Here is a 19875-nt window from a genome sequence, read left to right as displayed (position 1 = left end):
GTGGCTATGGGACACTTGTAAGTTTCTGCAAAGAATAATTTATCCTTGGGACAAGGATGAGGATAGGAGAAACAGGAGTTTGAGCAGGAGTCATCAATGCAGCACGCTGGGTGGTGGTGGTGTCTACTCCTTAGGGAAAGGTCTGTGAGGTGAAGCACAAGAGTGACATTAATTCCAGCATTTCCTGAGATTTGAGTTGGCACCTATAAGGCTGCACCACTACAAGCCGCATCGTTCATGCACTGAAGCAGATCTGTGACCTGATTTTCAGGGCCACCACAAGACCCAGCTCCCAGCAGACCATGTCCCTGCGCTAGTCGGAGCTCAGCGAGCTTGTGTATACTGATGTAAGCCCCGGGCCTACAGCACGCCTTACTGCTGCAGTAGGTAAATACGGCAGCAGGATAGCAGCACACAGCTGCTACAAGGAAAGGAGATGCATTTTCCTTGTAGCTACCTGATTGCCGTGCCCACAAACACCACTAACAGCAGCAATGGCTGAAAATCTCTTGAAACCCCTGGGGCTGTAGCTCACGAGTCCTCCTTCCTCTGCTGCAAGGGGAATATTGCCCCTTCCTTCATTGGGCTGATGGCCACGTTTGTTAGACTGTGCCAGCTACATGAGTTGAACTGGGGGGTGGATTAGGGGAGAGGATGTCCCGTCAGCTCAGGAAACTCAAAACGATGGAGGTTACAAAGATCAGGCAGGGATTACAGAACCAGTACCTTGCCCGGTAGCCCTGTACTGAACACATCCTCCTGATGGCTACAGCCCTGTGGGAAGGGACATGGGCACCATCTCGCTCAGAGCAGGGCTGGCATCTCCATTTCCAAAGACAAAAGCATGAGGCAGTGCGATGAATTAAACCGAAATGATATGAATTGATGGCTTTAATAACAGGTTACCTAATCTTCCTTCTGAGTTGCACTTCATTTTTGTAGGTTTACTGTCACTGACTGAGAGCTATTCGAATGAGCTGATAAATATAGCCTTTACATTAAGATTAGCGCTCATTTTAACTTGGTGGATATGTTAATCTATTCACATTTATACAGGCACTGTACAGTTATAATGTGCATTAATCCAGAAAGCTAATTTACATTTAATTTTGTTAGGAAATAATGAATGAAGCATTTTTTTCCCTTGTCGTTTAGAAAATGGAAGATTTAATTGATTGCAAAAAACGGTATTTAAAAACGGTTTCGTGAATTAATAATACAACCTAAAATGGAGTGGGCTCATACAAGAATGCTTGAATGAACTGCCCTGGTCTTTTTAGGCAGGCTTGTTTAGGGCAAGAACAACCTGACCACAGTTAGCCCTAGCGCAAGCAGGGGGTTGTGCTACAGAGCTCCAGAGGCCCCTTCCCACCTGAATCTCTCTGTGGCAAATAATTAGAGCCCTTCAGGCTTTCAGAACAAGGAAATCTCGTTGTCTCACACTTTTTTTTTTTTTCTGAATGCTTGTCATTGACATGTGAAAAATAATTCCAACCTTTTTTTTCCTCCCAGCTTGGTTTTCAGCTTTGAATGAGTTATCCCTTCAGTGGCAATGACCCAATCCACTGAAATTAAATTGTACAAAAACTAAATTGTGCAAAAATTAAATCTTCAAAAAACAGCCCAAAGTAGGTAATTTACAGAACATTTTTGCAAACTAGGCTTTAGCTTAGTGTTTATCCCAGGTTTGCCTGCCCTTAAGATGTGGGCAAAAAAAAATATGCTTTTTTTTTAAATGAATGTTTTAATTTCTTTTATGCATTCGGAAGAATAAATATAAATTACCATAAATTAATCAAGATGTTGGACTATTTTTGTAAATGAAATGCATTTTGTTTGATAAAAACAGCTATGTGTCTCCTGATACTGTAACCACTAGGCAACAGAGTTGGAGAAACTTCCTTCAGTTGTTTTTGAAAGACAGATAGCACACTTTGTTTTCTTCTGCTAGTGTTTAACTCTATGAATGTGTTACCCAAGAAAAGTTAAACACTTGAGGTCAGCTTGTAAGTAGGTGTCACCTCTCCTTTGGAAGCCCACCACAGGAGAATGAAGAAACCCAAATCACTGAGCCAAACAGAGGACGTATGCTCACTGCCTAGCAAGAGACGTGAAAGGCAGCACTTAGCGTTAGCATCCTGCCCCCTCCAGTTTTATGAAGTGAGAGCACATCCATTATTTTTTTGATTTTAAACACTAACCAGGGAGACAGAATCATACAAAAGGACCCATGGGACCTCAGGTCTACAAGAAGAACCAGGTGCAGTAAAGAGCTTTATATCTCTTCTAGGCAATCCGGACAAACAAACAGATGACATGAAATTATTCTGCCAGTAACACCTTGTGTCCCAATAGTAAAAAGCTGACATGACCACAGTGAGGGAGGACTGGCCAGGCCCTAGAGGTCCCTTCCCACCAGCATCTCTTGGACTCTGTCCTTCTTTACATAGCAGGTCCTCATGTAGTCACAGAGCTGCTTGTAATTTTGCCTTGTGGAAGTAAGGGAGTCCTTTGATTTCTCAGCAGTAGAAGTGATATGGGAGATTTGGGGCCTGGACTTGTTGAGGGATTCATGATCTTTCATGTCATTGTTTTATTAATCTTTGAAACGCAAGATCCTCTTTCTGTTCAGGCACAGAAGTAAAACCCAGACCTTTGCACATGGTCTGTTCAAGCAAAGCCTTCTGCAAGCTCCTTAGCCAGAGGTCTAAACTATTACTGACAAGATTAATGCCTCATTGAAAGCCTTGCAGAGATGATATTGATGCACTGGTAGTTAACAAGGAAGCAATCTGGATCAGATAGCCATGGGTAATCACACCCAGCTCTGGTACACTGGAATATCAGGACAGGACAGGACAAAACAAGTGTATCCACACCAAGTTTGCACCAAGGCATCCTTTTACTTCACATCAGAATTTTAACCTTGGGTGTTTGCTGTTCCCTTGTGCCCTTCACCAGCACTGCTGAAAGCATTAAGTTCAACACCAGATGATCTGGGACCCTCTTTTCTGTGCTGCCCAATGTCATGAGAAGAGCAATGGGCACACACTGGAACACAGGAGGTTCCCTCTGAACATTATTAAGCACTTATAAAATTTAAGCACTTATAAAATCTCATAAAATTTAATCCCCAAAAATCTAAGTGAACACATAATTAAGAGTGCTAATTAAAGCTATTGCTGAGCAGTGGTGACTGTTTTAATCACTTTTAGATGTGTAACTGGTGACGAAAGCCGTGCTGGTCCAGGGTGACAGCTATGGCTGGCACAGTTTCTACACACCCTGCACATGGCAAAACGCACACAAGAAAAGAGTCCCAGGGATGAGAGATTACTGAAAATGTGCTCACTGCAAATGAGCGTACTTTGCTAGACAGTCTTATCAGTCACACTTGCCCAGCTAACCTAGGAGTGATGCCCACCATTAAGACAATTAGAGCTGGAGAAGATAAACCAGTCATTCGTGTGCACGATCAAATTTTTATCAATAAATTTGCTTAAAGATGCTGGCAAAAGTCTTACCTCTGGCAGCGCTGCAGCTTCTTGAAACTGAGCCTTGCCTTTACTTATTATTACCAGTCAATCTGAGAGGCAATTTCACCAGTTCCACTTTCAAGGGTGGTTGTGTTTCGTTGACAGTTACTCCAACAAAGCTGCAAGTTACCCAGTTCTTTAAAGGAGTTTGTGATTACTTTAAGAGAAGCATTATAATCACAAACTTGTAGGTGGGATGAACTTTTGGATGCTTGTTCCAGTGATTATAACAGTGCTACAGGCGACTATTTAAAGCAGCCTTTTCAAAAAACCGTATCAGGTCATTTTGACAGACTTTTCTGGTTGTTGGTTGTTTTTTGTTTTGCTACTTCTAGCCAGAACAATTTAATTTTATTGACCTGGAATTCTTGCTTGTTTTACAGAGAAGCCATTTGCTTATTTGGTGTGTCAGTATTTCGCATCTAGACCGGTATCGGCTGCTGTTAGCTGACCTGCAGCAGTCCTCCTGACGTCCTTAAAGCCCAGCACAGCACTGTCTCTTCTCTTTCATTGCAGGCTTTCCCCAGCACTCCAGAACCTGACAGAGAGCAGAGCACAGGTGCCTTCAGGCGGTTTTCACAGGGCTACAAATGCCATTTGCTGAAGATCACTGATCAAAATTGTTCACCCCAGTGGATGCTATTTAAAATCCCCCTCACTGTTTGCCTGGGAAGTACATCATCCTAATATGACACCAGCACCAACACAGAGCAAATATTTACAGAACACTTCCCCCTCCTCTCATTACAAACAATTCTGCTATCTGCAGTTGGCAATGGACACGTGCCATGTTCAATTACACCAGAAACAAAAGACGTTCTAAAAAAAAAAAGCTGCTTATGTTTCTAGCCTCTTCACTTACAGGCTTTGTCTCCAATGGCTTCATTTTTGTGCTTTGTAATTTCTAGCTTTTCTTGATTCCATTATTTCCCCCCTTTGGTTATTAAATATTGCACAGTTGCTGTCTTCATTCCTTCTCTTCCAACACTTTATGTCCTTTCATTTTTATCCATCACTGTAAACTTTTTTAAATGTCTTGGTTTTCATTCACATTTGTGTCTAAATTCCCTCTTCCTGCAAGTTTGCTTTAGGGCATTCCCCCCACCTGCAGCAAACGATCCCCGAATGCTGCACACCACTGGACAGGATTTCCTTTCACCCAGCAGCAGCAGGTCACACTGGCAGGACCAATGGATCCCGTTTCCCTCCCTAGCACTCGGTTTTCTCCACCTGGCCTAGGTGTTTTTCATGTGTTTTGTGTTAAAGTAAAGGGGACGTTCCACCTATTTGCATCCCTGCAAACAACCAAAAAGCCTACCAGGAGCTACAAACTGTACAATAACAGGGGGTGGGGAAGCATCCCTTGTGTCCCGAAGAACACAATGATAACTTTCTGCCCAGGCTTTAGCCTAAAAACGGGCATATTCTGGTCTGCCTCCCCCCTCAGCGCCCTGTGCTGACTGCAGAGGACCTGAGTTGTGTTTCACAAACCAGAGCTACCCTGAAGAGAACTGTGCCTGCAGGGTAAGCAGTGCCTAGGCAACAGGTCACCGTGTTTCCTGGGTTGGCACGCAGTAACCCCCTGCCCACTCACTGCATTCACTTCACACCGTGTGCCTTTACACAGCACTTATCATCCCGTATCAGTGGTGGCTTCGTAACAAAGCCACCACCTCAAACACCTCTCTAACCCCCGCTTCCTAGAGGTCTTGCTGCTCACGTTGGCCACCACAATCCAGTGATTACTGATCCCATGATGGCCAACATCCCCTCAAAATCATACCATTTAAAATAGTTTCTGCATCTTTTGTCTCCCCTGCACTTTGCCAAAAGCCAGTTTTCAGTTTCAAACCATGCCCTTCTTTTGTACTTTTATCACTCGTTTGGTATCCGGATGAACCCCAGCTCAATAAATTAATTCTCCTTCTCACACAGACGCACGGTGGCATAGCATCTCCTCTTGACTGTGTCAGATTCACAGCCAACATCTTCCAGCATTTTCCTCTTCCATATTTAAGGAGGGAAGCTCCAGGACGCAGACTGTGGCAGCAGCACACCAACCACATGAGCCAGTCTGGGTAAGAACTTACCACAGCGTTTTTCTGTGCAAGATGGGAACCCAAGCAGCCCTTCCCAAAGCAAAAGGAAAGAACGACCCAGTGCTAACTCACCTGAACAGGAGGCTTGGCAGCAGCTCCTGAGCTGATGGCTCTGGCAGGATCCCCATACAATTACATAACTACATGGTGATGGTGTCACTCTCCAGCTACACGGATCTCTGAGTTGTTTTAATGATGAACCCCTAAAAGAGCTCCTGCTTTGTGACCACGGGAACAAAATTGCTCCACCAATCCTCATAAAAGTTATTTATTTGAGGAAAGCATTTATTGTTTCCTGTGAAAAGCTTAAATCCTCCTGAATAGCAGAGGAAAGGCAGGAAGAAAAACTCATCAATCTCCAGGCCAAGCCACTGGAATAGACAAAGGTCAGCTTCAGTATGGATCATCTCACAGCTACCTGCAGACACTAGAGAGAGACACGCCTCCAGTCACTGTTTTGGAGCCTAATGCATTTTAGTAACAGCTTCTGGAGTTTCTGGCAACGAGGTGATCTGAAGTGTAGGGGATTCACTGGGGAGCAAGTTAAAAGGTACCTCAAAAAGCTGCCCAAGCTGCCCACGTTCTTGTATGCATGTGTTTTGCCTTGATGGCTTACTCTCTCAGCTGTGCTGCCGTGCAGTCATAGCGAGGGTTGGTCTTTTATAACCTCCGTCGCTCTTGTTTGAGAGAGGATAACTGATGCAAAAATGATCCAACAAAAATGTGAATAAACATCCCGTTGCACGGGGGGACGTGACTAAATGGGCAGGTGCTTTTCACAGACACTAGAATGCTGCATAATTCTTTGCTAAGTGTATTGGGTGCATTTTCAAGCCTGACTTACACGGCGTGTCCAACTGTTCAGGATTATCACCTGAAGAAAGCTGTGCCACTGAGAAAAAGCAGAGCTGACAGAGAAAAAAATAACTGAAGAGACCCACTGCTTACTTTGGAGGTGACAGCAAGGCAAACAGAGTATTTGTTCCAATGAACTTTATTTAATTCTGTATTATACAAGTGGGATTTGGATCCCAGAACTTCTCATCATGAACATAATGGAGAAGCTCCACTGCACAAAACGGAGGGAGAATTTTGGAGCCAGAGGACAGGCTAGATCAAATTGTTTCTTGCCATGCAGCCAGCAATTCTTCCTCCTTCATACAGTGTGCTTCAAAGGCCAGCAGGTTTACCCCAGGAGTAAAGGAGACAGCCAGCTCTAAACACTCCTCCTTCCTCCTCACCCCAACAAAAGAGGCAGCTCAATGCCAGACAGAGTAGTGGAATGATTAAAGATAAGGAGTACATTAGGTTTTCAGTCTCTCAACCAGCCCACTAGATTAAGCAGTGGCCTGGTTACTCCCTCTCTCCTGAAGAAGATCCAGGCAAATCAAAGACCTAAAATACTGCGGACTTACCTCCTTTCCTTCCCCCATCCCATAGCCTTGCTCTCTAAGCAGAGAGCGGGCAATGAACTCTGAGGAGGCTGAAGGAAAGCCAAGGGAAATCAGGGGCTACCTGAATCCCTGGGAATCTGGTGGCTACCCTGGTGCCCTCATTCATTCCCTGTGAGGTTCAGGCACCTGTTTGGAATAGTACACAGAGAGGGCCTCCCTTAGGGACTTGGAAGCAACCAGGGACCCAGAACACAGAGGAAGTGCCGTGAGGGTACACACCATTCCAGGGATGGCCGAAACCACAAACAGGGCAAGGCTCCCCCCAGCCAAGGCCCCAAGGGCTGGGGGAGTTGGGACGAGGCCCTGGCAGGGGGAAGAGAGCTCCTGCAGCAGTGCTAAGGGCTCATGGGGTTTTATTTCTTCTTCCTCTCCTGGGAACAGCGAGGGCAGAACCTGGTAGGAAGGGAAGTAAAAAGCCAGCATTTATGGCCTGATATATAAACATATACAAAGATACAGTCTCAAAAGCTCTTTTCCAAGGTTCCAACCAAAGCCTTAATTCAAATTTTCCTTCTGCAGAGGACGTCTAAGCGTGCACATACAATATCCTCCCTCTTGCCACCCCGGGCCTCCCCTTTCCAGAGACCAACGGGCCCTCCAAGGTGTTTGCTTTTAGCCCTCACTCACCATTTTCCTCTTGGTTTTGTTGTCAGACCCACACAGGCAAAATGAAACCATTCGATGGAACACTGTTGGGGTGGAGAGCAGGCAGTTAAAGAGCAGTTTTCTTTGGAAATCTTTGTTTCTGGACTACTGAAGTTTCCCAACATCTGATCAAACTCCTGCTAGCAGCGATGTTAACGGGATCAGTCAGGAAATGGGCACTCACACCCACCCCATACAATGTTAGTGAGCAGAATTCCCCTCCGTGCTTGCTGAGGGTGGGGCCAAAAAAGCAGCCTGTCATTTCAGGAGCAAACCTGGAGGGAGTTGCACGTAACAGGCCACATCGCTGCTCTGCCAAACTACCCGAGGTAAGACCTCCTCCTGCCACTGCTTGCTACATCAGCCCCCAACGTGGGACAAGACATCCTGTAGGAGATTCTCCTCCCCCACCTCCACCATGCACGGGCTCTTACGTCTGGGTTGTCGCAGCCAATCATCTCCCCGTAGGAGACCTGGTGGCAGAGGCAGTACGTAGGCTCGTTGGGGTCCACAGGCATATCCAACACATCCGAAGGGTGCACGTTCCCAAAAGTGACCGAAGGCATCCCGTATTCCGTGCTACTGTAGGAGAAAGGAATAACCTAGGTGAGCAAATGAACCAGCATCGGTTCCCTTCGTGTCCCCCACGATGATGCCCTTAATTTGCCAGACAGCCACACCTCTTTTTTAAGCACACACACCCACCTCCCCCGATGTGACCTGTGTTCCCCTTCATGCCACACTCCCCTGAAACAAATAAAAGGCCTCTTTTTTTTTTTGTTTGTTTTTTTGTTTTTTTTCCCCCCAAACAGGGACAGAAGACACACAGCCTGGTCTGGGTGAGGACCGGATCCTTCAGAGGGAAGTCTGGCTAGGTCTCCCTTGGTCTGATTTGCACTGCTGCTCCTCACTTCCCCAAATTTCTTAAATGCTTACGTGCGGACAAGCTTCAGCTTCTTTTGGGCAGTCTTTGGTGCCTCCTCATCAGAGTTCTTCCCTTTAGAGCGAGCACGGGCAGCTTTCTTCTCTTTCTGGGCTCGGCCCTCTGGTAACAAGAGAAGAAGTTGTTGCACCTGCCACCCCGTCAGAACAGACCCCTGACAGGAACACCCTCTTCAGCACTAAGACGCGCTCCTGCTGTGGAGCGTGTGTTGGCTTTGGGCCACGCACCCCATCTTAGTTTTATCTAGCGGCCTTGCACACGCTCACAGAAAAGAGCCCAGGACACCATCTTTTTACCTGTCCTTCAGATTCCAGCGTAACAGTCTTTGATCTGTACCACTCCAGTGCCTGCCTTCATCCCCACCACTTCCACAGGCACTCGGCTGCCTCCTGTCTCAATCTGCAGCCCAGTGGTGGTACTCACTCTTCTTGCCCTTGCTGGAAGAGCTGTCATAGTCACTCGACTCTATCTGCTTCTCCTTCAGGTCTGCTTCAAAGCGAGCAAGGTCTGTGTCCAGCCGCCGGATGTGCTTATCGACCTGCAGAGATGACATTGAGCAGGAATTACCACGGAAAAGAGCCCGAGGGAGCAAGGAGCAGAGAAGCAAGAGCGTGCAGGGCCGGAAAAAGAGATCAGGGCCTTCCACGACTGGGGGTGTCAGTACAGCCTGTCATACAATAACCACTAGACACTTCCCTTCATACCATCTCGTAGGTCTGCATTGCCAGCTGAACCTTGTCATCCCCAAACTCCTTGCACTTCCCATAGGCCTCCTGGATTTGCTTGAGGAGCCCCAGTTTTTCCTCTGACGACAAAGTCCGCGCGTTGCTGATGTACTCCGTGGCCAACTTATCGATCTCCGACTTGAGGTCTGAAACAAGTTTAGCATTAGTACACAAATACACAAACACACACTGGTGGGACGGGTTGCCCAGGGAGGTGGTGGAGTCACCGTCCCTGGGGTTGTTTAAGGAAAGGTTGGACGTGGTGCTTGGGGATGTGGTTTAGGGGGTGACATTGGGGGTAGTGGGGTGGTTGGACCAGATCTTGGAGGGCTTTTCCAACCTTAATGATTCTATGGAATGATTCTGTTAGGAAAGACCATGAAGTATAAGGATAGGAAAGAATAGGTTGGGATAAGGTTGGGAAAGGATGAGAGCAGCTGAAGGTTTCCTTTCCTGCACTGAGAACCCTGTGATAAAGGCACAGCACAGAAGAGCTGGCCAGGCCGCATGCTTTCCATCTCATCACAGAAACCGTCTCCGATGCTCACCTTCCGTCCTCTGATCCAGATCTCGCATGAGCTGGAAGTTTCTCTGCAGCTCAAAAGGCAGGTTCTCGATGCCTGCAGGGGAAGGAGGACACATGGAGCAGTCAGGTTCAAGGCAGGAACCAAGCTAGCAGCTGATCACAGCACCTACACCAGCCCCGCCACTCCCAGCACGCCTTCCTGCTGCACACGAGCACGCCTCTGCTCTCAGCTGTCCCTTCTTCTGCCTCCTATCCCACAACCTCAGCGTAGCCTGTCCAGCACCTGCAAGGTGCTGTGCATCACGAATAACAAATGTTTCTACAACTCAGCACAAGCAACGTGAAGCTGAGAGTCAATTAATTCTCAACGCACAGCGCTACTCGCCCCCTAGCCATCAGCAGATGCTGCACTGACAAAGCTGATAAAAACAATTCTCGTTTTCCGCGGCTGTCTGATCAAACGGAGGGCTCCCATCACTGCACTAACATCAAGTCCAAGCCTGATCGCTGCCACCTCTATACCTGACAGAAAAAAAAATCTCTTGCAGGTATAAATAAAGGGGGGGAGGTGGGGAGGAAGAGCTCTTCAGAAACACAACATAAGCACGCCTGCCTCCTGGACCCTCCCTGCAGCACAGGCAGAATGTAAATGAAGGCGTCTCTGCCCGTAATCAAAGCTGTCTAACACAATGGCCCCAGCAGTGCTCTCTGCTTTCACTGCCATATGCTTCTACACCAGAGACACTTCCTGAAAAACAAGAGATTTTTTTATTTTTATTTTTTTAAAGTACAGCACACAGGCCGTGAAATTTATTCGTACAAGAGGTAAAAGCAATTGTAGGCTTCACCGAGCTTAGAAGATATTTAAACTTCTTTTTTCACACACACACAACACTGTGAGTTACATACAAAGGCCCTGTAGGTAATTAAGCTATTGCTGCAACAGGTTTTGTTGCCATTTCTACTTTGAATATCTGAGGGATTTGCAGGTAGCAGGTGTCCTGAAGAATACAGGAACATGATCACGCAGCACACACGCATCGCCGCCCTGTGTCCAAGGTTAACAGTGCCAAACTACCTTCTGAAAAAAATAAATAAATGAGGAAGCAGCAACATTAAGGCTGTGTGAATGTTCCCAGATTTGATGCTTCCTGTTGGCCTACTCTGACAGACTTTGCACCAGGCTCAAGCAGCCCGCAGCTGATGTTACATCCCTACAGCTCAAAAAACATCTCAAAAAAAAATCAAATCAGTGACACAACGCTGAGAAACATCGCTGCTTACAAAGGGAACTTAATGACAGGGATGAAATTCAGCTCAGGTACCTTAACATCGTTCCCTTTTCTTGTAATCCCCATCCTCGTTGACTCCAAGCCTTCCAATTTGTGCAGAAATGAACCATGTTTCATGCAGCAGCACACTACTTTTTACTCCTCTCCTCTAGGAGAAATCAGCATTTGTTCTTGCGTTGCACGCCGTGTGCCAGATATGCACCAGTTGATTAATCCTGGACCATCGCGACCTCTGAATTCTTGACTTGGCAGATTTCAGAAAAATATCTATGTAATTTCCTTTTTCTCCTCTAAAGCAAAGGCAGCTGCTGCAAGCAGACATTCCACCACATACCTAGCTTTCTCTCGGCAGGGCTGCGAACCGTTCGGTTCAGAGCACACCTGGGCTAGCACAAAAACCAGCAGGACGCTATTTTTCGGGCAGAACAACCCGAAATGAGGTTACGGTTGGGTTTCACAGCAACGTGCTACCAGCAGGAGGAATTCGGACAGGAATTTGCTTCCGTTACAGCACCTGAAAGGGGCTGTGCTCTGTTTTTTTTTTTGTTTTTTTTGTTTTTTTTTTTTACAGATGTCGCTGTGAAAATCCTCCACCAGCTGCCACTGCCACCATCACGTGCCCTCGCCTGGGAAGCTTCTGTTCTACCTGCGCCTCTCCCTCCTACACAGAAAGCACAGCGCGATCCAGCTGCAGCTACACGAGCCTGGATGAACTATTTCTGTGGCAGTCGGCTTGCCTCAGCACGGGGGAGCTTTCTGACCTCTGCAGCTTAACCCAGAAGCTCCTCCCGACCCTTCTGAAGCAGAGCCCTTCATCACACACCGTTTATCGCCGTGGGCCAAACACTTGCTGAAACTGTTTGGCCTGTGTTGTGCAGTCCATTAAAAATAAATAAATCTAAGGTTTAAAATTTCCATTGTCTCTTTCTTACTACACCAACACCTTTTCCCCTCTGTCTTTCCAAAACGATTTGGTATTTCTGTAACTGCTTCCTCCCGTGTTTCTCCTTTCCCCTTTACAATCCATTCATGCTTTCTTCTCACAGTGGGACGCACCCAAGCTCTTCTGGACTAAATGCTGTATTTGCCAGTACCCAAACAGTTCTCAGATTCTGAAAGAGATCACAGGAAAAAGAAATTGTCTGTCTGAGCAAGCGCAGTCAGGACACCCTAACAGACACATTCGACTGCTAGGGCACAGGCGAGTGCGGTCACTCTGCCACAGGCAACAATTGGACAGAAAAATAAGGAGAGGCAAAGACCTCTCAGCACAGACGCGGCAGAGCAGCGAGAGAGGAAGCCAAGGATGGGGAAGATGACAGGCTTGCACAAGGGCAGGATAACCCCTGTAAGGAGTACCACACCAGGGAACTGTATGGCTACGTTAGAGATCAGCCTTGATGTCAGAAGTTCGGAGGACACGGAGGACTGAGATGTCAAACAAGAGGCACAACGCTTCCAGCTGGTCACAGATCTCCAAGGGCAGGGACCACCACTGAAGGGCTCGAGGGCTTTTTGCCAAGACAGGCAGATCAGATGTGTGAAGAAATACAGAGAAAACGCAGAACGCTCCATCTTGTACCATCCTTTTCTCTCAACTCTGCTGAAGACAGCGGTCAATGACCAAATCTGTTCTAAGTGAACTGGCCATTACCAGCAGCAAAAGCATTGGCTCAGTGTGGGCTGTGCCAGCAGCTCTCACAGAAACACAGGATGCCTGTGAATCACCAAACCCTCTCCCTTGCAGGAGATCTGCAATTTTCCATACCTGTGTGCTGCGGTACGGATCCACCTAACCCAAAGCCTGGGGAAGGTGACAAGCACCTTCCAATCCATGACAACGTCTAACATAGAAGGAAAGGATGAAGAGATGGCAAACCTGAAGTATGATGCAGGAAGCTCGATAGGCAGGAACAGAAAGCTCCCCCAATGAGTACAGTTAACTCAGTGTTAACTGCGGACTCCTCAGCTAATGGTGCAGTGAGATAGCTAAACGTTGGCCGAATCTAGATGCGCAGAGGTATGGGGTGGGGAAAGCTGGGAACATTTCTGTTGCTTTGTTACCATTCTCCTCACCCAGGCTTTACACTGACATTCATTCAATATCTGACCAGCTTTGAATGGAAATGTGAATTTCCTCCCAGTCCGGTGCACACTTCCCAACTGGGATGATGAAAGTTGTACATCCAGCAGGACAAATAAAGCAAGAGCCTCATCAGTCCAGGCAGAAAATGTGGTGGGCAGGGTTGGCTGGAACAAACAGGGAAGGTGGCATCTCATCTCCTTGTTTCTCTAAGGAGGAAGCACACCCACAGACATGACCCTTGCATCTGGTCAGCCATCCTCAGCAGCAGATCAGGGAAGGTGAGCAGCTCGCAGTAAACTGGCCAGCCAAGGAGAGGTGCACTCCTCGGTTCTGTTGCTGTAAAAGATAGATTTGTGTGGTGTCCCCATGCTTACTTTATTTCCATACCCTCTGACCAGATAAACAGGGATGCACCAGCATTAGGAAGTGTTGTTGAACAACCCTACAAGCCTCTTGAAACATCTAACCGTGAAGAAAACACGGTGTTTGCATCCCATCTTCTGGAGGATCTGTATTAGTCACCCTCCCTTGCTCCCACTCAAAGCCTCCACTACGGTATTTCTAAGCCTGTGAGCATGCAAATGCTGAGCCAAACACGGCAACTCCAGGCTGAGCAACCCCAAACTCCTCTGGGGAGCTCCCATGCACACGCAACCACGAAATACCACGGTTTTCTTTCATCTCGTTCCTCCTCCACCCCTTTCTACACCTCTAATTCATTTGCAGCCACAGTTTTCCTCCTGCTGAAGTTGCGCTGCTTTCTTGGCGTGAAGGCAAGCGCTTCCCCACCTTGCTTTCTCCCCTCAGAAGCAGGCATAACATCGATTTGAGACCAGGAGGACAACATTTGAAGAGATGGAACGCTTTTTATGCTTAACTTCAATCACTAAGGAGAACTGAGGAAAGAGCCATAGAAAGAAACAATGGAGAACAGACGTGGAGCAAGAACCACTCCTCCTCTTCCCCTTCCCCGAATTCTTTGGCTCAGTATTGTCGTTGAAGGGCCAGCCTCAGCATGATGAAGGCGGGCAGGGGATCAGGGCAGTCAACAGAGGGACTTTCAGCACTGAATGAACACGCACATTTTTTTGCTGCAAGAACACCTGCTAGGGGCATAACACGCTTCAGACAGCCACACTTTGCCATGAAGGGCTTAGAGCAAAGGCACGTCTAATCCTAGGTCTAAAATCAATTTTAAATTACAGCAAGGACCTGAAAGAAGAATGTTTTTTCCCAGCACAGTGGAATAGCCCGCTTCCCTCACAAGGAAAATGAATAACTGAGGTGAAGAGACTAAGGGCAGCTTGTTGCAAACACACCTCTTGACATGTCAATGCTACAAATCCTCACTACTTAGGATTGTTTGTTCAAAGCACGCTTTAGTTGCAGCTATGAGCGTTCTGCACATCTGCTATAGAGGAAACACAAAAATCAGTCACATTTTGTCCGGGTGGCATTCAACAGGACACCACCTTTTTAATTCCTACAATCCTCACTTACTCCATTACACACCTTCCTTTCTTCAAGCATCTGAAGAGGTCCGACAAGCGAACTGCCCTCTTTCATCACACACTCCTCATTCAACCCCTGAGCAGACCCAGACAGTAAAGAATATGAAAGAGAAATGCTGTGGGAGGGAAAAAAAAAACACAAACAACTGAAAGCCACATCTACGTTAGATGCGAAAAGAACACTAAGAAGAATTTCAGTGCAACAAGCAGAAGCAGATATTAGACTTTTTGAAAAGAGCTGACCAAAAGTTCTGGACTATTTATTTGTAGCAGTTTACAGGATATTTTGGAACGTTACTCAACTTTTAAAAAGTGAACTTAAAAAAAAATTATATTGAAATAATCATCAAAGAAAAAAAAAATGAAGGAAGGAGTGAGGGGGGAACAATCGGGAGGCATGAAACCAGTAAAAGAAATGGAACAGCTGATCTGGGATCACCTCAGAGAATTCAACAAGGGTGACAACGCAGGTTAAGTTGTGACACCCTCCCTTCCCCGACTTTCCTGATAAACTTTTTTTTTTTTTAATATTATTATTTTTAAATAATGTACATATCATTAGCAAAAATATCATTTTTCAATGATTGAACTACAACTTGGATCAAAAACTTGACGTGTTATCAGAAAGGCTTTTTAGTAAGGGTATATTCAACAGGAAAACAATAACCCAACCCGACTTCTTTAGTTAGCACCATAACAAAGACTGGTAATAAAGGACCGTGTGCATTCAGAGAGTCAGAACCTCAAGTAGGATGTCAAAAGATGAGAGCAGGCTTGGAGGAGAACAATATGGCTAACTGAAAAATACATTATCATAAGAAATTCATTTTTTCCCTAAGGTACCAGAAAGAAAGTTCAGATTTAATTAATTAGAATCTACACAAGGAAGAAGATTTTAATAAGGGGACACTTCAACACACCCGGTAAAAGGCACAGGTGCGATGACTAAGTGGTGGAATTGTGAAAATTAGCTACAGACAAGTCAAACTGTGACAGGAAAGCTATTGGCAAACTAACCCACTGAAGACTGAGATGGATTCTCAACTTTATGTATTAATACCCATGTAAACTGCCTTTCTTAAAGAAACTCTAATTAGAGCACAGCAACTGTCCTACAGCTAGCTAACGAAGGGAAGTCACATTGTATATGAGATACGCGATACCGGATTAAAAAAGGCAAAGCCACCGTAGCGAATGCTTTTTTGCTCTTCCCAACAGTCTTGTAGCCAGATATTTTACGTACTTTTAGACTGTGAACATAAAAAAGTAAAGTGACACACCTTAAAAAAAATGACACCACCACTGTATTAATATCCACCTTCAGCAGGATGACAACCTCTAACTCAATTGCAGGAGCACACATCTCAGCTGAGACAAAATAGAAGACCTTATATTTTTCCTCCGCAAGTATGTGTACTAGACGGGAACAGAGGCATTCCCATGGAGTTCATAGATTTTAGCTAACAGTAACGGTGACATCCAGAAGCTGGACATCCAGAACCAGAGCAGTCTCTAGCCACCAAGATAACCTACAGGTTCCTCTCTCTCTTGTCTTAACACCTACCCTACCTCTACTGGTTTCAAATCCCGGCATTTCACCCCTTTATCTCTGCAGCCCTTCTCACATACACTTCTGCTCTACCCAGTAAGGAAACACCGCGTTCCCCCCCGGACCAGCTCCCTGCCCACCCCGCACATCCACCTCTCGCCTCGCCCCCACCCCTCAGGCATCTTCCCCTCCTCGCCCACCCTTCCCACTGCCCTCTGCGCCCTCCTCACAGACCCCAGAGCAACATTACAGCCTGTGCGCTCCCACTGTCTTCTCAGCCTCGGTGGCAGAGCATTACTTACTACAATTCTTGAACTTTTTAAAATTCTTTTAACCTTTCTCAAGAGCCTCCCTTCCCTAAGGGCAGAGGCCAGGCCGAGAGCCGCCGGCCGCGGGGCTCGCAGCAGGCCCGTGCGCCCCGGGCTCGGCCAGCACCCGGGCAGGGCCCGTCCCCTGTCCCTCTTCTTCTTTTTCTTCTTCTTCTTCTTCCTCTCCCTCCTCTTTTTCCTCCCTTTTTCCCCCTCGCCCCCGCCCCGCCGCTTACTGTCCAGGTAGTGCTCCAGGTACATCCCCGCCGCCATCTTGCGCCCCCCACACACCGCCACTTCCGGCAGCCGGCGCGCCCCCACCGGAAGCGGCCCTTGCCCGGCTGGTGAAGCCGCTTCCGCCCTGGCTCCGGGACGCTTGGCGCCCGCCGCCATTTTGGGCCCTGAGGGGCGGTGTGTGTGGGGGGGGGGTGGAGACCTGCGTCCTTCACCGCCGGGCTTCGGCCTCGGCAGGGCTACGGGGGTGCCCCCTGGCCACCGATAATTGGCAGGAGGCTATCTGGGCACTTCTGCTGGATAATGTGCGTGGGGAGGTGCTCTTAGTCCCTTACAGCACTGTATGCGTCCATTTACTGCGTTGCCAGCTGCGACAAACTGCTGGGACGTTATAACCAGAGGTGGGCTTTGCGCTGAGGTGGTTGGGGTACAGGCTCGACATGCCTAACAAAGCAATAAACCCATGAAGTGAAGCTCAACGTCTGCCGTCTCTCTCTCTCTTTTTTTTTTTTTTTTCCTCCATCTAAGCAAAACCACTTCCATGGCCATACAGAATCACAGAATCACAGAATTTCTAGGTTGGAAGAGACCTCAAGATCATCGAGTCCAACCTCTGACCTAATGCTAACAGTCCCCACTAAACCATATCCCTAAGCTCTACATCTAAACGTCTTTTGAAGACTTCCAGGGATGGTGACTCCACCACTTCCCTGGGCAGCCTGTTCCAGTGTCCAACAACCCTTTCAGTGAAGAAGTTCTTCCTAACATCCAACCTAAAACTCCCCTGGCGCAACTTAAGCCCATTCCGCCTCGTCCTGTCACCAGGCACGTGGGAGAACAGGCCAACCCCCACCTCGCTACAGCCTCCTTTAAGGTACCTGTAGAGAGTGATAAGGTCACCCCTGAGCCTCCTTTTCTCCAGTCTGAACAAGCCCAGCTCCTTCAGCTGCTCCTGGTAGGACTTGTTCTCCAGGCCCTTCACCAGCTTGGTTGCCCTTCTCTGGACCCGCTCAAGCACCCCCATGTCCTTGTAGCGAGGGGCCCAAAACTGAACACAGTACTCGAGGTGCGGCCTCACCAGAGCCGAGTACAGGGGAACGATCACCTCCCTAGCCCCGCTGGTCACACTGTTTCTTATACACCACATATGGCTTCTAGATTAGAGATACACGTGCTATGGACTTCAGGAGCCCATCCCTAAGCAGTCCTTTGCTAGTGATGGTACACACAAGGTGTTCTAGGTCACAAATTTAATTATAAATAAATTGAGACCATTATCATCTTCTGGTCCTTAGGACCTAAATTCAGGATTGCTGTTCAGGAGGTCAGGGTTAACTTTGTGTGCCATAATTGAGTTTGTAGTTGGTAAACATTAAACTTCATCTGCATTTCTCCTGCCCACTCGCTCACCTGTGTTGCTTTCTTTCCCCCAGGCTTCTTGTTCCTCCTAAAAGTTTCCAAGGCACCATACCAATATTTATTTATAGGGACATTCTAGGATTAAGCCTTTTAGCAACCTGCAACCCGACTCTGAGAAGCTGTGATGAGAAATGAACTGCAACTGTTTGACTTACTGGCCATTTTGCTGATGCACTGTTTGGTTAATTCACAGAACCTCTCTGTTCTGAAGATGCAAATAGTTCTGCTAGAATCACACAATCATTAAGGTTGGAAAAGACCTCCCATACCTCACCTAGGTCCAACCATCCCCCTACCACCAATGTCAGCCACTAAACCATGTCCCTAAGCACCACATCCAACCTTTCCTTAAACACTCCCAGGGATGACGACTCCACCACTTCCCCAGGCAACCTGTTCCACTGCCTGACTGCTCTTTCCAAGATGAATGTCTCCTCATTTCCAACCTGAACCTCCCCCTGGTGCAACATGAGGCCATTCCCTCTAGTCCTATCACTAGTTACCTGTAAGAGGCTGACCCCCAGCTCCCCACACCTTCCTTTCAGGTAGATGTAGAGAGCCATAAGGTCTCCCCTGAGCCTCCTCTTCCCCAGATTAAACAAACCCAGTTTCCTCAGTCACTCCTCACAGGACTTGTGTTCCAGGCCCTTCACCACCTTCATAGCCCTTCTCTGGACACGCTCCAGGGCCTCGATGTCCTTGTAGTGAGGGGCCCAAAACTGAACACAGTACCCAAGGTGCAGCCTCACCAGAGAGAGCACAGGGGGACGTTCACCTCCCTGGTCCTGCTGGCACACTACTCCTGTTATAAGCCAGAATGCTGTTGGCTTTCTTGGCCACCTGGGCACACTGCCAGCTCATGTTTGGGCGAGCATTAACCAACGCGTCCAGATTTTTTTCCTGTGCACAGCTTTCCAGACCCTTGCCCCAAGCCTGTAGTGTTGAATGGGGTAATTAAAGTCATTGAAGTTACTCAATGTTTTTAATTATTCAAAAAACTTTCTTGCTCTTTAGTTCTGTTGCAAAGGAACTGGTTTCAGTTAAGCTAAATATTATTGTTAAACCTCGCTTTGTTTTTAAAGTACTTAAAAATTGTATAAATTGCCTTACACTCCTTAATTACGGAGAAGGATGTGGCTGTTACTTAGAAAGTCTACATCCTCTGCCCTGTCACAACACTAAACCAGGCACCCCCAAATGCATTGTGTTCGGAGCTACTGTGCTGAATGGAGCTGATGTTAAGAAACAGGCATTCTTAGACATCACTGATTTGGTTAATAAGAGACTACCCAGGAATCTCAGTTTATCCTCCAAGTTAAGGCAGTAGAAACGGTTTCAGGAAAAGCTAGTTCCTGAACTCTGAATCTAGAAGTTTTATTTTTTCTTGCTTTAAAAAGCTGAGGCACTGAGGTTCATGTGGAAGTATGTCTCCCTGGGTTCCAGGAGCAACCTGATTGGCAGATGAGGTGTTACCACTGCAGGTATTTGGTGAGAAGTGTGATATTTTTAAATGTTTCTACAGGTGAAAGCTGTAGCACTGATGCAGAA

General features: G+C 47.1%; 1 protein-coding gene across 2 annotated transcripts; it reads right to left on the bottom strand.

Annotated features, from left to right (window-relative positions):
• Positions 1-6611: 6611 nt before the first annotated feature.
• Positions 6612-16963, bottom strand: ING4 (inhibitor of growth family member 4). Of its 2 annotated transcripts, XR_004254539.1 has the most exons (9): positions 16911-16963; positions 9951-10022; positions 9382-9548; positions 9101-9215; positions 8671-8779; positions 8169-8316; positions 7717-7778; positions 7309-7482; positions 6612-7215 (listed from the first exon to the last, which is right to left on the bottom strand). XR_004254539.1 is itself a non-coding variant. In XM_032207856.1 (8 exons), exons 1-8 carry the CDS (start codon positions 16945-16947, stop codon positions 7443-7445), a joined length of 750 nt encoding a protein of 249 aa, XP_032063747.1. In that variant the 5' UTR covers positions 16948-16963; the 3' UTR covers positions 6612-7442. The 2 variants fall into 2 exon arrangements, 1 of the variants encoding a protein (XP_032063747.1); XM_032207856.1 differs by having other exon boundaries at positions 6612-7482.
• Between the last annotated feature and the right edge of the window lie 2912 nt (positions 16964-19875).

This window comes from Aythya fuligula, chromosome 1 (assembly GCF_009819795.1).
Source record: "Aythya fuligula isolate bAytFul2 chromosome 1, bAytFul2.pri, whole genome shotgun sequence".
NCBI lineage: Eukaryota > Metazoa > Chordata > Aves > Anseriformes > Anatidae > Aythya > Aythya fuligula.
This window is presented reverse-complemented; position numbering and strand designations above follow the sequence as displayed.

What these genes read in the sequence shown, in the direction of transcription:
- ING4 (XM_032207856.1), bottom strand. Translation starts at nt 16,947, where the DNA reads ATGGCGGCGGGGATGTACCTGGAGCACTACCTGGACA. An exon ending in AAGCTGAAGCTTGTCCGCAC is followed by an intron (nt 8,317 to 8,670) that starts GTAAGCATTTAA and finishes TTTCTCCTACAG; the next exon opens with TAGCACGGAATACGGGATGC. An exon ending in TTGGCTGCGACAACCCAGAC is followed by an intron (nt 7,779 to 8,168) that starts GTAAGAGCCCGT and finishes CCACCCCAACAG; the next exon opens with TGTTCCATCGAATGGTTTCA.